Source organism: Protopterus annectens, chromosome 4.part0 (assembly GCF_019279795.1).
Source record: "Protopterus annectens isolate FY-2018-M chromosome 4.part0, PAN1.0, whole genome shotgun sequence".
Classification (NCBI taxonomy): Eukaryota; Metazoa; Chordata; order Ceratodontiformes; family Protopteridae; genus Protopterus; species Protopterus annectens.
In genome coordinates, this window is record NC_056733.1 from 1,629,700,949 (window position 1) to 1,629,717,758 (window position 16,810).

The 16,810-nt window shown below is 47.1% G+C and overlaps 1 protein-coding gene across 1 annotated transcript in view; it reads left to right on the forward strand.

Annotated features, from left to right (window-relative positions):
• Nucleotides 1–16,810, forward strand: part of G3BP1 (G3BP stress granule assembly factor 1) — a gene marked incomplete in the record, with an annotated part of 1,274,318 nt that overhangs the window by 742,244 nt on the left and 515,264 nt on the right. Inside the window, 1 exon segment of the mRNA XM_044069418.1 lies at nucleotides 1,079–1,193. Coding sequence (XP_043925353.1) covers nucleotides 1,079–1,193 — 115 coding nt within the window.

Genomic DNA, 16,810 nt, shown 5'->3' on the forward strand with positions numbered 1-16,810 from the left:
AAGCAGTACCACTTGCCTATCTTTTCTAAATCCACGGCTGGATTTGCTGCAGCAGTCTTGCAGGGCCTACTAGCCAGCCCTAACGCTTCTTGACTGCCTTCACCCTTCCTCAGCTTTGGGAATCAACCCAGGTGTGATGACTGCAACAGTGAAACACGAAGAACGTAGTACAGTTGTGTACACTTACCATAAATGTAGATGTTAGTCCTGGTTTCCCTCCCTCCAGCCCTCTGGCTTTCTCTATCTTTCTACCTGTCCTCTCTATGGCCATTGCTAATGATATTGGTATTTACTTTTTACTGGTGGGTTCCCCACCATATACCAGCTCCCTATTTGGGGGCTCCTGACATTTGGGTTAAGAAAAACTGTTGTAATGGCGTTGGCTGCCTGTTTTATTCCCCTGACGACCTGACGTGGAAGAAGCAACAGCATCCGACGCAGAACCACTAAAACTCTGTTATTCGGGCTGATTGAGGGCTACCTGCAGGCAGATAACCCAAGTGTGATGACTGCAGCAGTGAATACACTCGAACATCTACATTTATGGTAAGTGTACGCAACTGTACTTCTTTTCATCAGTTTTATGTATTCTATGCATATCGATTTTAGTTTTCTCATGTTTGTAATCATAGTTTATCATTTTAGTGATTTATGAAGCTATTTGTGAATGTTCATTGCAGTTGTGTGATTGTTTTAATAGTAGACACTGAAAGGGCTTGAGCTGTATTAATACATTTTCAAAACATTCAGCAGGTCTGTTATAGCTCAGGCTGTGAGGATGGACAGCCTATGGATTCTTAGCACTGGGAAAATTGCAAATTGTACATAAATTGCCATAAGTGAGCAGCTACTAGCACCTTGCAGCACACAAATCATACTTTTGTATGATTAAATAGGATATAAAATTTGTGGTTTAATTCACTGTCAGTGTTACTGGTATTTGAGCAATGCTGCACATGTACAGAAGTAAAATTTTTGCATTCTCACAAAATATACTATAAGAGAAACTGGTAACTTGAATATTGTAATTAACAATGATTTTTCAGATTCTGCATGTAACTGACACATTTCTCATTAGCAGCCTCGGCCAGAATCTAAACCTGAATCTCAGACGCAGCCACAGAGACCACAGAGAGATCAGAGGGTAAGGGAGCAAAGAACAGGAGTTCCTCCACCACGAGGACCAAGACCAGGTAAAGGAAACTTCTTTTTAGTGCTGTTTCACATTGGGAGCACAGCATGGTATTTATAGTAACACCTGTTTCTCCCATTGCAGTTTTACCCATTACAAGTTCAGTGTGAGGAATTGTGGCTTTTTCTTGTATTTGAATATTTGCAAATACTGATAAAGATGCAGTGAACAAAGTGAAAATTTTCCATCATAAGTTTGCCATTGTTTTTATTTATTTAACCCTTTTTACTGAGAAAGTCCGACTTGGAACAAAGAGTTTTCAGCGGAGGCCTGGGGAGAAGCGCCCCAAATGTACATCTTTGTTTGTAATGTGGGAGGAAACCCGAGTACCCTGAGAAAACCCAAACATACGCAGGGAGGACATGCAGACTCCACACAGAAGGTACCCCAGCTGAGAATCGAACTGGAGAACCTCTTGCTGTGAGGCGACCATGCTACTGCTGCACCACTGAGTTGTCGTTTGGGGGGGCATACTGGAAACAGCATATATTTTGAGATGTTTCCAGTTTATACTTCATCTTGCTGCTTATTTAGAGATTAGTACAGAACTGAAGTGTGTGGTAACCATACATTTCAACATCTTGGTGCAAGAAATCTGGACAAAGCCTAACAAAATGGGGGGGACAAGGACCCAAAAATGGGGACAGATTTTAAATATTGCTCTTATAAACTTAGAAAGTTGCTAAAGTAGGGTTTGTGTTAACATACATTTCCTGAAGGATTTGAAGTCTGAAACTGAAATGTATGTCCATATTTGGTGACATCAGTCTTCAGATTACCCCAGTGATTTGCTAGAAAACGGCAAATTTTATGAGGAACAGGCCAAAATCTGGACAGTTAAGAGGTATGGTGGTAACATATGCTTCTTGAAAATGTATTCTGTTTTTTTTTCTCCTTCAGTTACTCTTGTGTTATTGCATAGTGTGTTAAGAGGGGGTGTGCTTTTACAGCAGCTGACCCCTGTGTTAACCAAGCTAACATCTGGTAACAGGCTATTCATCCTGCATAATAGCAGGACTAAGACCAGTAGGCATTAATTCATTTAGTAACTAAAACTTTAGTAGGCTGCTGAGAATCCTTCTGCTAGCACATAATGTACCTTAGTGCCAAGCTTCTCTAGACCTGTGGTACAACATGCAGATATGTCTGGAAACAGGAAAAGGAGGCTTGCCCAACTAGTCCAGAGAAACGAGAAGGTGTTTAGGAACAGCAGGTACATCGTCAATCTGTTGCTTTGATAAGCAAGACGTGCCCTCGACAAAATTTTCTTAAGCAGTCTTCCCTTGTGGGAAGATTCTCTGTACTGTGGTAGCCCCAGAGAAAAAACTGGACATCACTTTCATCCTTTGCATTGCAGAGAGTAGACCAAGTAGCACTTCACAATTACCTCAGAGTTGCATTTTTGGTTGTGGGTGGGGTGGCTCTGTCCATCTACTTGAGCTGAATGAATTTTTGGTTCTGATGCAGTAGGCTTATTGTAACAAAAGTCAGAGATGTGGTTCTAGCCTTCAAGCAGATGGTTTGAAGTCTTGAGGTTGCAAGAAGACCAGTCGAGACTGGTGTGGGGTTGTACACCTCTGGAAGGCCATGTCTCCAAGACCCTCACCATATATGCATGCATTGTATACTCCTCACTTAACATATAACCTTGGAACAAACTTTTACTGTAGGTGAGTTGAGTGGCACTGAGGACACAGCACCATTATGTTGGCTTGATAAGGACAGATGTTCTTCGTGTTTCACGTTGCACTCCTCACATTTGGGTTAACCCTGCCAGGCTAGCCTTCAATACCAGAGACTTAGTATTTCTGCATCAGTTGCTGTCGTTTGAGGACTGACGTCAGGTCATCAGTAGTATAAAGTAAGGCAGCTGATGCCATTACAACAGTCTTTCTTGCCGTGGAATCCGAAGCAGAAGCAGTTAGCATGAGTGCTGGTCGACCGCTACCTGAGTTTTCATCTCCGAATTGAAGTTGAAGTCTTCTAAAGCTAAGTACCCCGTTGGGGATCCTTTTTACTTGCACTAATCGATGTCAGAAAAAGTTAATAGTTGTCTCGTCTGTGGAAAGCAAGTACCACACCGAGACTTCCACTCTTACTGCGTCACTTGTTCAGGCCCAGAGCACGACTTCCCCCGTTATCGCTTCTGTGCTTTGTTCAGCGCCATAACTATCCATCACCTGGCCCTTATTGTAGCCAGATATTTTAGTTTTTAGTCCTCAAATTCCGATATGGCTTTGGTACGCCATCTGACAGCAGATAATCTGAAAAAACATAATTAGACAGAGACAGACCCCACAGGTCCAAACCTACTAACGATGCTTCCGTTAAGCTAGTAGTCAGTCCTCCGGTACTCAGTGAGGCACTTTTGCAGCCCCTGATGCCCAATTCAGTTGATTCGCAGGCCGCTACGAGACCCATTTAGAGTCCAGTATGTCGCAAAACTCTTCGACTAAGGATCCTGTGGTAGTCTTTACCTTGGATGGGTCCGAAGCCACTGAGCAGGCACAGGCACCAGCTTCCGATGAAGTCCTTCTCACTACTGAATCTTGACACACACTACCATCTTCTTTCACGACTACCGTTCTTTCAAAAACAACAGAGTTTCTTAGGCCCAGGGTTCGAACCACACCCAAGAAACGGACAACTCACTCTCAGGTGCCTGCTACCTTGGTTCAGTCTCAAATGCTTAAAATGACAGAAGACCTTATCATGCTGATCAGGGGAAGCCAAGCTTATCCCCTCAAAAAGGAAGAAATTTGTCCCCTGTAGTTTTGTCTGAACAAAAGTCAGATGAATCTGATGCATCTGACTATGAAGACATGCAACCTCTCCACTTATGAAGATTCTGATACAGAGGACTCAGTTCCTTCAGCCTCTCCCCCAGAGGATTTTTCCTTTGGGGAAACCCTGCAAACTTTAAGGGAGCATTTCCAGTGGGAGAGTCAGGAATACCCTCAGTCTAAAAAGAGACTCGGGGGAATTCCTAGCTCTTCCGCAACACAGACCCTTGGTCACCCCACCCCCCAGTCCTAGATGTTGTGTATGATGTTTTCCTTGAATCCAGCTCGACTTCTGATGCCCTACCTCCTGCTCCCAGAAAACCAGACCGGTACTATGCAGTCCTTGACTCACACAAATATCTTTTTAAAAAAGTCCAACAGCTGACCCTGAGGTCATTTCTCAAGGGCCAAAAGGGATTAAAGCAACCTCTGCTAAGAATCCCAGTCCCTCAGGCAGGGATTTCCCGAGCATTGGACAAATGTGGTAAAGTATACACCTCAGCTACTCTTGCTATCAGGGCACTAAATTGTCAGTTCCATATGCTGAAATTTCAGCAACATACCTTGGAACTTAAACAAAAAATTTCTTCCTTTCTTGCTTGGGCAGAATCTAAATATTTACAAGACTTAATGCATTCTGCAAGTCAAGTAACTAAACACTCTTTGACTGTGGTATTGATGCACTAGAAGCTTCTTGCAGGGCAGCAGTCACTGGATTTGTCATTAGAAGACATGCACGGCTTATGGAACAACCTCTGCCAGACCATGTCAAATGTAAATTGTTGGATGCCCCCTTGCACAAAGATAACTTATTTGGCACTAAGGCAGAAGAGGTCTTAAAAAAGATGGAAGAAAAAACAAAATCTATGCAAACAGTTAAGGATTTCTTACAGGTCCAGCCCCCTAGGTTCAGCAGGCATCGTGTCCCTCCAAGCACTGGTCCTTTCCTGCTCCGAGTAAACTGGCCCGGCCTAGGCCCCATGGAAACAGACCACCCGTACAGTAGCCCAGGGAAAGCAGAGATCTAAGCAGTGGTGGACTACCTCGACTTCAAAACCAGGAGTTCTAAATCACTCCATTATGGTAAGAACTCAGAATAACTTGCCTCCTCCACCCACCTTCACTTACCCCTAGGAGGAAAATTCTCCTTTCACTCAAGCACCTGGGCCACCAATAGCAAGGACCAATGGGTTCTGAACATTGCGTCTCAGGGATACAAATTTTCCTTTCACACCCTTCCCAACCCTAAAAGGGTTCCCAGATCTCCCACCAAATCAGTGGGCAGAGGCTCAAAAGCAAATCCGTTCCCTGCTCTGAGGGCAGTAGAGAACGTTCCTGCAGAACAGATAAGCCAAGGCTTCTACTCCAGACTTTCTGGTGCCCAGAAAAGAGGGAACCTGGTGACCCATCCTCGATCTATCCATTCTAAACACTTTCCTGGTGATCCCAAAATTCAGAATGCTCACCCTCCAGCAGCTGCTACCCATGCTCTCCAAGGACACTTGACTAGCCACCCTAGATCTAAGAAGCCTACCTCCACATTCCTGTCAGGGAATCGTGCAGGAAATATCTCCGCTTCAGGGCAGGATGTCAACACTTTCGTTCTCTGCGCTCTCCTTTGGCTTATCTACTGCTCCCAGAGTTTTCACAGAACTTCTGGCTCTGGCCATTGCCTTTTGAAGACAAAGAAATATTCAAAATTACCCATACTTAGATGACTGCCTTATTCAGGCAGACAGCCAGGAAAAGCTGCTCAAGTACCTGGCCTTTGTGAAGACCCTACTAACCTCCCTGGGGTACACCATCAATGAAAAGAAATCAGAACAGGTGCCCACCCAAAGGATAATCTTCGTGGGAGGAAGTCTGGACACAGCATCCCAGATGGCATGCCTTATACCAGTGAAACAAATTTTCCTGACAGCCTACTTCTCTCAACTAGCCACCAGGCCCCAGCTATGTGCAAGGAAGATCCTGCAAGCTCTGGGTTTCATGGCATCTTGCATACTACTTATTCTATATACCAGACTGCATATGAGGAAACTTCAATGGTACCTAATGAGCCTTTAGTGTCACACTGTCAAGACCTGGAAACTCTTCTACCTAGAACTCCTTGCCTCAGAAAAGAATTTCTTTGGTGGGCAACAGCATGCTCCCACAAGAAGGGACTGCTCTTCTCCCACCCACCGTCACCCAGACCCTCTCCACTGACTCATCAGACTACACTTGGGGTGCACTCTTGGACAGCAGGTGCATACAGGGCCAATGGAGCCCACAGCAAATCCCTCTGCGCATCACTCAAAAAGATGACTGTGCAGCACATCTTGATGGCTTTCAAACCCCTTCTCTCTCTCCAGGGGTTTCTCCTGATCAAAACAGAACATGACTGTGATGTGGTACATCAGCAAGCAGGGAGGGACTCCTTCCCTCTATGTAGGCTGGCCATGACCCTTTGGCTTACAGCCTCTTCCATGCAACTACACCTGTTAGCACAATTCCCTCCAGGCTCTCTCAACTCTCTGGCAGACCAATTAAGCTTCTGGACCCACACGAGTGGCAACTCAACAGAAATACCTTCACCCTAATAACTCAGAAATGGGGCACCCCGAAGGCCGACCTTTGTCTCCCACACCAACCATCAGCTCAGCAAATTCTGCACCAGGTAGCATCACTGCATCCTTGGAAAGTGGATGCCCTGTCATTCCTCTGGCTCAGTCTATTGGTCTATGCCTTTCCTCCCCTACCTCTCATCCCCAGGGTACTGCTCAAAATAAGGGAGGAAAAACCAAGGACCATTCTTATAGCTCCAGTCTGGCCCCGACAACACTGGTACCCCTTGCTGCACTGCCTGTCCCCGCTTCCTCCATGGCATCTTCCTCCGATTCCAAACCTTCTGACCCAAAGGCTTGGGGAAATTCATGCAGCCCCAATTGTAGACACTCCATTTGACAGCTTGGCTTATTCCCTAACCCCGAACCAGTGTGCCATCCTCAGTAAACTGGTTCTGGATGTTATCCATGAGGCCAGACATCCTAGCACCAGAAAGTCTTATGCAGATAAATGGAAAAAGGTTCTGCACCTGGATCCAGGCTAAGGGAGCCAATACGGCGCAGCCCTCCATCCCTGTCATCCTGGATTACTTAGCTGACCTACTACACAGTGGTCTTTTTCCTCTGTAAAAATTCATATGCCTGCTATTTCTGCTCATTTTCCCACTGAGCAGCCCCTTTTCTCATACCCTTCGATCAAACAGTTCCTCAGAGGGGCTAGCAATTTGAGGCCCCCCAGAAGGGCACCAACACCAGCTTGGGACCTTAACGTTGTCTTGGAAAAGCTTACCCTGCCCCATTTCGAACCAGCTTCTTTTGCAGAGCTAAAAATTCTCCCCTGCAAGACAGCATTTCTTCTGGCCATAACTTCAGCCAGAAGAGTGTCTGAGCTGCATGCACTCATGGCCATGGGAACCCTTCATCATCTTCCATGCAGACAGGATATCCCTCAGAACTAACCCATCCTTTATGCCCAAGGTGGTGTCCAGTGTAGCTCTCAACCAATCCATTCATTTGCCCACTTTCGTTCCTAATCCCCAGAACAAGGGTGAAAGGATTCTTCACTCTCTAGACGTGCTCAGCTCAGATTCTATCTGGACAGGACTAAATCCTTCAGAAAAGTCTGATCAATTGCTGGTTAGCTTTGTTACAGGGGCAGAAGGCAAAGCCATCTCCAAGCAAACCATTTCCAAATGGATAGCACACTGTATCCATTTCTGCTGCAAACAGCATGGAAAGCCCTCTCCCCAAGGGGGTCAGGACACACTCCACCTCTGCAGCTTTCCTCAGAGGACTCCCCACCAGGGACAATCCTGGTGGCTGACACCTGGACATCTGTTCACACAATTACCAAGCATTACCACGTGCCTCTCTTCTCCAAATCCAAGGCTGGGTTTGCCTCTGCATTCATACAGGGAATCCTAGCCAGCCCCAAGTCTCCTTAACTACCTCCACCCATTTTCTCAGCTTTGGGAATCCACCCAAATGTGATGACTGCATTCACTGTTGCAGTCCTGGATGTTTTTTGTGTTTCATTGTTGCAGTCATCACATTTGGGTTATCTGTCTGCAGGCAGCCCTCAGCCGGCCTGAATACCAGAGTCTTGGATTCCTGCGTTGGATGCTGTCTGTTCTTCCATGACGTCAGGTCGTCAGGGATATAAAACATGCAGCCGACGCCATTACATCAGTCTTTCTTGCAGCATGGTGCCCAAAGCAGAAGCAGTTCGCAAGTGCCAGTCGGCCGACTCCTAAAATTTCTGTTTTCGAGTTTCAGAACCAAAGTCTTCAAAAAAGCTAAGTACCCCGTTGGAGATCCTTGTTGCTCTTAAACCGATGTCAGTAAAAGTTAACAATTGTCTTATCTGTGGAAAGCAAATAGCTCAAAGAGTTTCATTCATACTGCATTCCTTGCTTAGGCCCAGACCACGACGTCCCTTGCTTTCGGTTTTGTGCCTTGTTCAACCCCCGAACTGTTTGTCGTCAGGCTATATTTGCAGCAAATTATTTTGGTACTCTGTATAACTATCCAAAAATGGCTTTGGTAAGCCATCCGACTACCGATATTCCGAAAAAACGTAAGGATAGAGAGACCAAACGCATGGGTCCAAAACTGCTGACGATGCTTCCGTTAAGCTAGTCGCCAGTCCGCTGGTAGTCAGTGAGGCGCTTTCACAGCCCCTGATACCTGCTACCTCAGATTCACAGGCCTCTACAGAGGCCCATCCGAAGTCCGGTATGCTGCGAGATGCTTCTTCGACTATGGGAACCTGCAGATGTCTCTACCTTGGATGGGTCCGGAACCACTGTGCAGGCGCTGGCTTCTGAGGGTGTATTCAGGCCTACAGACTTGCATTTTAAACCAACACCATCTTCTTCATCCAGGCCTAAAACTCAACCCACACCTAGAAAACAGACGTCCAAACTGCAGGCTCAGGCCCATATGCCTAAAAAACAAATGCTAAGAATGGCCGAAGACCTTATTACTTTAATTAGGGGAATATAGAAAAATAACATATGGAATAACAACGCCAAAGTTTTTTAATAAAGCTTTTGGAAATAATCCATCAGTAATACTGATGAAGGATTATTTCCGAAAGCTTTATTAAAAAACTTTGGCATTGTTATTCCGTGTGTTATTTTTCTATATTTGTGATATTCAGCTACGTGTTTTACTTTACCACATTTCTGTTGATTTTTTGGACTTTAATTAGGGGAAGCCAGCCTTCTTCCTCTAAGAGGCCTAGAACTGATTTTCCTTCTGATTCTTCTGATCAGGAATATGATATTTCTGTTCCTTCTAATTACCAGGATTTGCCGTTATCTACCTATGAGGATTCTGATGCAGGGGATTCCATTTCTTCTGCTTCCCCTCTAGAAGATTTTTCTTTCGGTGAAACCTTGCACACTCTCGGGGAGCATTTCCATTGGGAAAGCCAGGATTACTCTGACTCCAAAAAGAGACTTGGGGAATTCTTACTCCTTCCTCAACACACGCCTTTAGCTAACCCTCCTGTGCTGGACATTGTAGATGATGCTTTCTTGGAATTTAGCCTTTCCCCTAACACGTTACCTCCGGCTCCCAGAAAACCTGACTGGTATTAGCGTATCTGACTCTCACAAGTTCCTCTTCAAGAATCCTACTGCAGATCCAGGACCAAAAGGCATTAAGGCTACTGCTGCCAAAAATCCTTCCCCTTCTGATAGAGATTCTAGAGCCTTCGACAGGTGGGGTAAGAAGGTATACACTTCTGCTACTTTGACCATTAGGACTTTAAATTGCCAGTTTCATATGTTAAAGTATCAGCAGCATATTATGGGACTAAAGAAAATGAGGATTCCTGACTGTGCTGAACACAAAGAATTACAGAATTTAATGCAGTCTGCAGAACAAGTTGGTAAACATACTTTGCAATGTGGTTTTGATGCTTTAGAAGCATCTTGCAGGGTTGCTGCCACTGGGTCTGTACTTAGAAGGCATGCTTAGCTTAAGGAGCAAATCATGTAAAGTTAAATTACTGGATGCTCCCTTAAACCAAGACAGCCTTTATGGCAACAAAGCAGAAGTCGTCCTCAAAAGGATGGAGGAAAAAGCTAAATCTATGCAAACTGTTAAAGATTTCCTACAAGTACAGCCTCCCAGATTTAGTAGACATTGGCCTTCAAAGAACTGGTCCTTTCCAGTCTCTTCCAGGCCTTCTGAGTCCAAACCCAGAAACAGCAGACCACCTAGGTTACAGTCTCTGGCTATGCACAGGCCTAAGCAGTGGGGGGCTCCCACTTCCAAAGCAGGAGTAGTAAAACACCCTCCTACAGAAAAATGGCAGTGACTTTAACCTTAACCCTTCCAAGCTTTGCTCAACTGCCTGCTCCCTTAGGAGGAAAGCTCGCCCTGCATGCAAATAAACCGGGAGCTCATTACCCAGGACAAATGGGTTTTGAACATCTGTTTCTCAAGGATACAGATTCCACTTCCACGCACTACCAACCCCAAACGGTTGGGCAGACCTACCCCCAAATCAGTGGGCGGAGGCCCAACAGCAGGTTTTCTCTCTTCTAAGTATCAAGGCTATTTAACCTGCCCCAGCAGAACAAAGGGGACAAGGTTTTTTTCAAGACTTTTCCTGGTACCCAGAAAAGACAGCTCCTGGAGTCCTATCCTGGTCCTCTCTATTCTAAACACCTTTCTGATGATTCCAAAATTCAAAATGCTAACACTTCAACAGCTTCTTCCTGTGCTAGGCAAAGATGACTGGCTGGCAACTTTAGACTTAAAGAAGCTTACCTGCACATTCCAATAAGGGAATCTTGCAGGAAATGCCTACGCTTCAGGGCAGGCTCCATGCACCATCAGTTCCCTGCACTTCCTTTTGGCTTAAATACTGCGCCCAGGGTATTCACAAAGTGTCTAGCTCCAACCATTGCATTTTGCAGTCAGATAAATATTTAGATATACCCATACTTGGACGTTTGTCTGATTCAGGCAGAAAGCCAGGACTTGCTATTACAACATCTGGCATTTGTAAAGAAACTTCTAACCTCCCTAGGGTACACCATAAACGAAAAGAAATCTCACCTAGTACCCTGCCAACAGATTGTATTCCTGGGAGCAAGCTTGAACACAACTTCCCAGATGGCTTTCCTTACCCCGGAGAAACAAGTTTGACAACCTACTTCAAACTATTGGCTGCAAAACCCCAGCTATCTGCAAGGAAAATTCTGCAAGCCCTGGGGTTCATGGCCTCTTGCATTCTACTAATTCCATATGCAAGACTGCATATGAGGAAACTACAATGTTATCTAAAAAGCCTATAGTGTCAACATTCTCAGGACCTGGATTCAATGAATTCCTATCATTCCTTGTATAAAGACAGAATTCCTTTGGTGGGCAAGGGGCCTGCTACCACAGCAAGGGGCTCCCTTTCACTCAACCCCCTGCCTCACAAACCCTAACAGGTGCATCAGACTGTGCATGGGGGGGCTCACTTGGCAGGGCAGTGCATTCAGGGCAAATGCAACCAGAGACAGCTGCACCTGCATATCAATCAAAAAGAAATGTTAGCTGTACAGAATTCCCTGACAGCCTTCAAAGACTGCATTCTTCCAGGACAACTATTGGTAATGACAACACCATAGTTATGTGGTACATAAACAAGCAGGGGGGGGACCCACTCATACCCTCTCTGCAGACTAGCCATGGCTCTGTGGAACACAGCCTTGAGCTACCAAGTGCACCTACAAGCTCAATTCCTACCAGGCAAGCTAAATTCACTGGCAGACGACTTAAGCGGAAATCTCCTGGACCCACACAAATGGAAACTAGAACCAAAAATATTCATCCTCTTGAACAAATGGGGGGCTCCAGAGATAGTTTTGAGGGGAGGCAAGCAGGTCTATCAATTGGACAAATTCTGCACAAGGACTCCCCATAGTCAAGCTTGGAAAGTGGATGCCCTGTCCTTTACCTAGGAAAGCCTCTTGGTTTATGCCTTTCCCCCTCTCCCTCTCCTCTTGAAGGTTCTGCTAAAGATCAAACAGGACAAGCCAAGGACAATACTGATTGCACCAGACTGGCCACGCCAGCACTGGTGTCCCCTCTTGCGCACTATGACACTGCTAGAACCATGGCACCTGCCTCAGACCCCTTCCCTACTGTCCCAGCAGGCGGGTCAAATTCTGCACCCTCAGCTTCAAGCCTTCAACTTTGCAGCCTGGCTAATTCCTTGAGCTCTCCTATAGCATCCCTCAGTAAGCAGATGCTAGATGTCATTCTGGGGGCAAGGAGGCCTAGTACTAGAAAATCCTGTGCTGAAAAGTGGAAAAGATATTGTGCCTGGAGCCAGACTCGGGGGGGGGGGGGGGGGGGTTGGGCACAACTGTGCCCAGCTTACCTCGTATCCTTCAGTACTTAACAGAAATGTTCCACAAGGGGCTTATCCTTCTTGTCAATTAAAATTCATGCCTCTGCCATTTCAGCACATAATACTGAGCCACCCCTCTTCTCTTTCCCCTGCTAAAACAATTCCTTAGAGGGGCCAAAAATTTAAGGACCCCCCCCCCCCAAGGAGATACCCTACTCCAACCTTGGACCTTAACTTTGTATTGGAAGAGCTCACTCTCCCTCCCTTTGAGCCAGCTGCCACAACAAAGATGAAATTCCTTTCTTGGAAAAACGGCCTTCCTTCTAGCCATCACTTCAACAAGAAGAGTGTCTGAATTACAGGCCCTCATGGCAGTGGAACCCTTCAATGTAAAGTTGTCATTCTCGCCTTCATTCTTGCTGGATGGGTTCGGAGCCGATCCTCGGCTCCGACTCTGCCTATACTATAGCTCGAGAGCTATTTTTACCGGCTCGAGGCAGCCCTATATCCCATAATACCATGCGCTAACTCCCCAGATCTCGTTTGCCGCTTCACTGCGAGGTTGCCTTTTTTTACCGGCTCAGGTCAGTAAAAGAGATTTTTTTCAATAGAGCTATTTTTCAGATAGTTTTTCTGATAGTTTTTCCTAACTTAGGTCCCTATCGATAGTTTTATTTATTACAGCCCTTTTGTAGCCTTTTTCCCCTTCTTTTAGTTAATTTTTATAATCGGGCCTACGGGCTTTAGCTTAGTTTCCCCCACCCCTTAGAGTGTCTGTGTGTGGGTGTTTTAGTCGGTCCCCTTAACTCCTTTCTGGGTTTAAGTTGAGTGAGTGTGTGGGCTGACTGTGTTTTCTGTATTAGGACTATGTCCAAAGGCGCTAAGGTCTCGGGATTCAAGAAGTGTGACTCGTGCTGTCAGAAAATGTGTCTGACAGACGGTCACACTTCTTGCGTCTACTGCTTGGGGCCTTTACACCTGCAGGACTCTTGTTCCGTCTGTCACGGATTTAGTTCAAGAGTCCTGCAGGAGCGTCGTAATAAGCTCATCTTGAGGGGCTTATTGAAGCCCGATGACTCCCCGTCCAAGTCTGGCTCGGGGAAGTCTTCTAAAACCGCCAAACCCTCGGCTCCAGCTTCTGAGTCGAGGACTGGTGTAACTAAGATAGCTCCGACATCGGTTCCAATCTGATCCGAAGCGAGCAAGGTCGTATCCGCTCCGAAACCTGCATCGGAGCCGACTCCAGCGCGCAAGTGCTCTAAATCCCCCTCGCTAGAATCCGTCCGATCGGCTCCGAGATCACCACTCCTATCGGAGCGGAGTCATAGGACTCATTCATCCAGGTCATCCAGGCTTTCCGACCACGATATTGAGAGGGTGGTCAGTAGACTCATAAAATCTCGGGCACTAGCCCAAATGCTCCAAAGCCTGTCTCACCAGACTGTGGCTCCCTCGGTACTGCCATCGATTCCTCCCCCGACTCACCATTCGAGTTCGGAGCCTGAGTTTGTCGGAACCGTAACCTTGCCCACGTCGGAGCCGATACTTCCACCTTCGGCTCCGGCGTCGTTGGCTCCTACTTCTTCATTGGTTCCGTCCGTGGAGAGGTCCGGGCGCCGGGACTCCATTGTCGTCTCCGAGGGGGCGAGTGGCATCAGACCCTTGTCCGACCCCGCTCTCCCTCTCGGAGCTTCAGCTCTGGTTAGTTCGGCCCAGACATCATTCTCGGAGCCTTCTCTGTCAGTGCCGGGAGCGGTTCGGGTCTCTCAGGAGCCGGGACTGCCTTTGGTGCCTGATAGGGGAGCCTTCGAAGTGACGAGCATGCTGGACCCAGTGTCCACTCCAAGGTTAAGTTCTGCAGCTCCTCCCTCTTCAGTGCCTGTTACGGTCTCTGGCCATCCTCCTGCATCTGACAGCAGAGATCCAAAGCGTAGGGTACCCACTTTGGGTGTGTCTTCCTCTTCCGAGGCCTCCCCTGAAGTTTCAGGGGAACCCCCTAGGAAAAGAAAGTGCAAGAGGAAGCACATAGACTCCCCCGAGTGTCGGACACCGACTTGGATGAGTCTGAGGGTTCCCCAAGATCCCCCTCTGAGGATGTCTCTTTTTCAGACATCCTAGAGATCCTGAAACAGGGGAAATTGGTCCACTCTCAAACCCTCCGAGGACGAGTCGGTTTACCTTGATGCTTTTGGATCTCATCCTTCCACCTCCTGGGTGTCTCCCCCTTTCGACCCACTAATGGAAGTAGTGGCCAGAAAGGCGTGGGCAGCTCCTGACTCAATGAAACCTACCCCTAGGAGGCCCTGTAAATTTATTTCTGCTCTGGAGGACAAATCCTTTCTGACCAAAGGTGTTTCAGTAGATGCTATGGTGGTTACATCAGCCACTAAGAAGGAATTAGCTGATCCTTCTGTACCTGTTAATCCTCCTAACAGAGAGTCCAGGACCATGGACAGGCATGGTAAGCGGACATTTGCTTCAACGACCTTCGCCATGCGGTCACTGAACTATTTGTCATTTCACCCGCCTTCAGAGAGATTTGCTCACAGAGCTGGGTGAAACCATACAGGATCCTTCTGCTGCGGGTTATCAGGACAAGATGAACTCCCAGCTGGCTACCCTGAATTCCATTGTCAACTCCTCCATGCAGCTTATCTCCTACGCAGCCGATGGAGCGAGTAGGGCCGCAGGCACAGGTGTTGCGTTGAGACGTCATGCTTGGATGCGACTATGTAACTTTGCCGATCCCTTCAAGGCGTCCTTCACTAACACCCCCTTTGATGGTTCAGAATTGTTTGGACCTCAGGTGAAGAATACCCTCACCAGATGCAAGCAAGATGGTAAGACTCTCTCTGCCGTGGGAGTCCACTTTTCCACACCTTCTAGACCTTATCCTAAGGGCCAGAAGGGTGGAAAGATGTGGTTCCACAAACCACAGGGAGTCGCACCTGCCGCACGTGGTGAATTTCCCCCCAGAGGCAGAGGGGGGAACAATAACAGACGCCGCCCCAGGGGCAGAGGGGGTCCTCAGAACCAGGGTTCCCGGGAATCCTTCCCTAACCAACCCTTTCAGCATCCCTGAGAAGCTGCCCGACTGTCCGCCTTCGGAGGCAGTCGGGGGAAGATTATCTCTATACCCGGAAGCCTGGCAATCCCTCTCCCAAGACAAATGGGTACAGTCGATCATATCAGAGGGTTACAAAATTCCCTTCATTTCCCCACCGGTCCAACCGCCAAGACCCCTACCAGACGTACCACCCGGACAAAGGGGTCAGGCACAGCTAGAAATAAAAAAGCTGTTAGAAAAAAGTCATCCAGGCAGTCCCAGCAGATTAGCTAGGATCCGGAATCTACTCCAGATTCTTTATGGTACCAAAAAAGACAGGAGACTGGAGACCCATTTTGGACCTCAGCAGATTGAACAACTCTGTACAAAAGACAAATTTTCGGATGGTAACACTGCAGTCCATTCTACCCTTTTTGGGCAGACAACTGGATGTGCTCGTTAGACCTCCAGGACGCGTACTGTCATATAAAGATACACAGGCGCTCCAGGAGGTTTCTCCGCTTCTGGCTGGGAGCCAGTCATTATCAGTTCAGAACCCTGCCCTTTGGTCTCACCACAGCCCCCCGTGTGTTCACCAAATGCTTGGCAGTGGTCATGGCTCACCTGAGACAAAAAGGATTCCAGGTGTTTCCATATTTAGACGACTGGCTCATTTCCACTACCACCAAGCAGCATCTTATAATGGCCAGGGATTACACTATTCAACTTTGCAACAATCTAGGTATTTCTGTAAATTTTGCAAAATCCTCCTTGTCAATGTATAAACTTTATAGGCGCTGTGTTAAACACCACAGTAATGTCTGCAACATTACCACCTCAGAGAGTGACAGACATACGGCAGAATGTTCAGTTTCTGTTTCAGTCCAACCGAGTTCAAGTCAAGTTAGTGCTGAAAACATTAGGCCTCATGGCAGCGGCGATCCTTCTCCTCCCATTAGCCCGCTTCCACATGAGAATCCTTCAGTGGATGCTGTTTTCTCAGTGGTCCTTTCAACAGCTCCCAATGACTCGCAACATCTTGATAACCCCATCATGCAAGAAACACCTCTCCTGGTGGATGGTTTCCCCTCAGCTCTTTCAGGGCAGACCCTTTGTCCCCCCCCCCCCAATTGCCACGGTGACAACGGATGCCTCCCTGATCAGGTGGGGGGGGCACTATCAGGGCAGGACTGTCCAGGGCACATGGCAACAATTAGAATGCCACCTGCACATAAATGTCCTGGAGATGAGAGTGGTGCTTTTAACGTTGCAAGCCCTTCAGAACTCCCTTCCCACAGGGACTATAGCAATTCAAACGGACAATATGTCTGTGGTGTGGTACATAAACAAGCAGAGCGGAACAAAGTCCTACCCCCTGTGTCG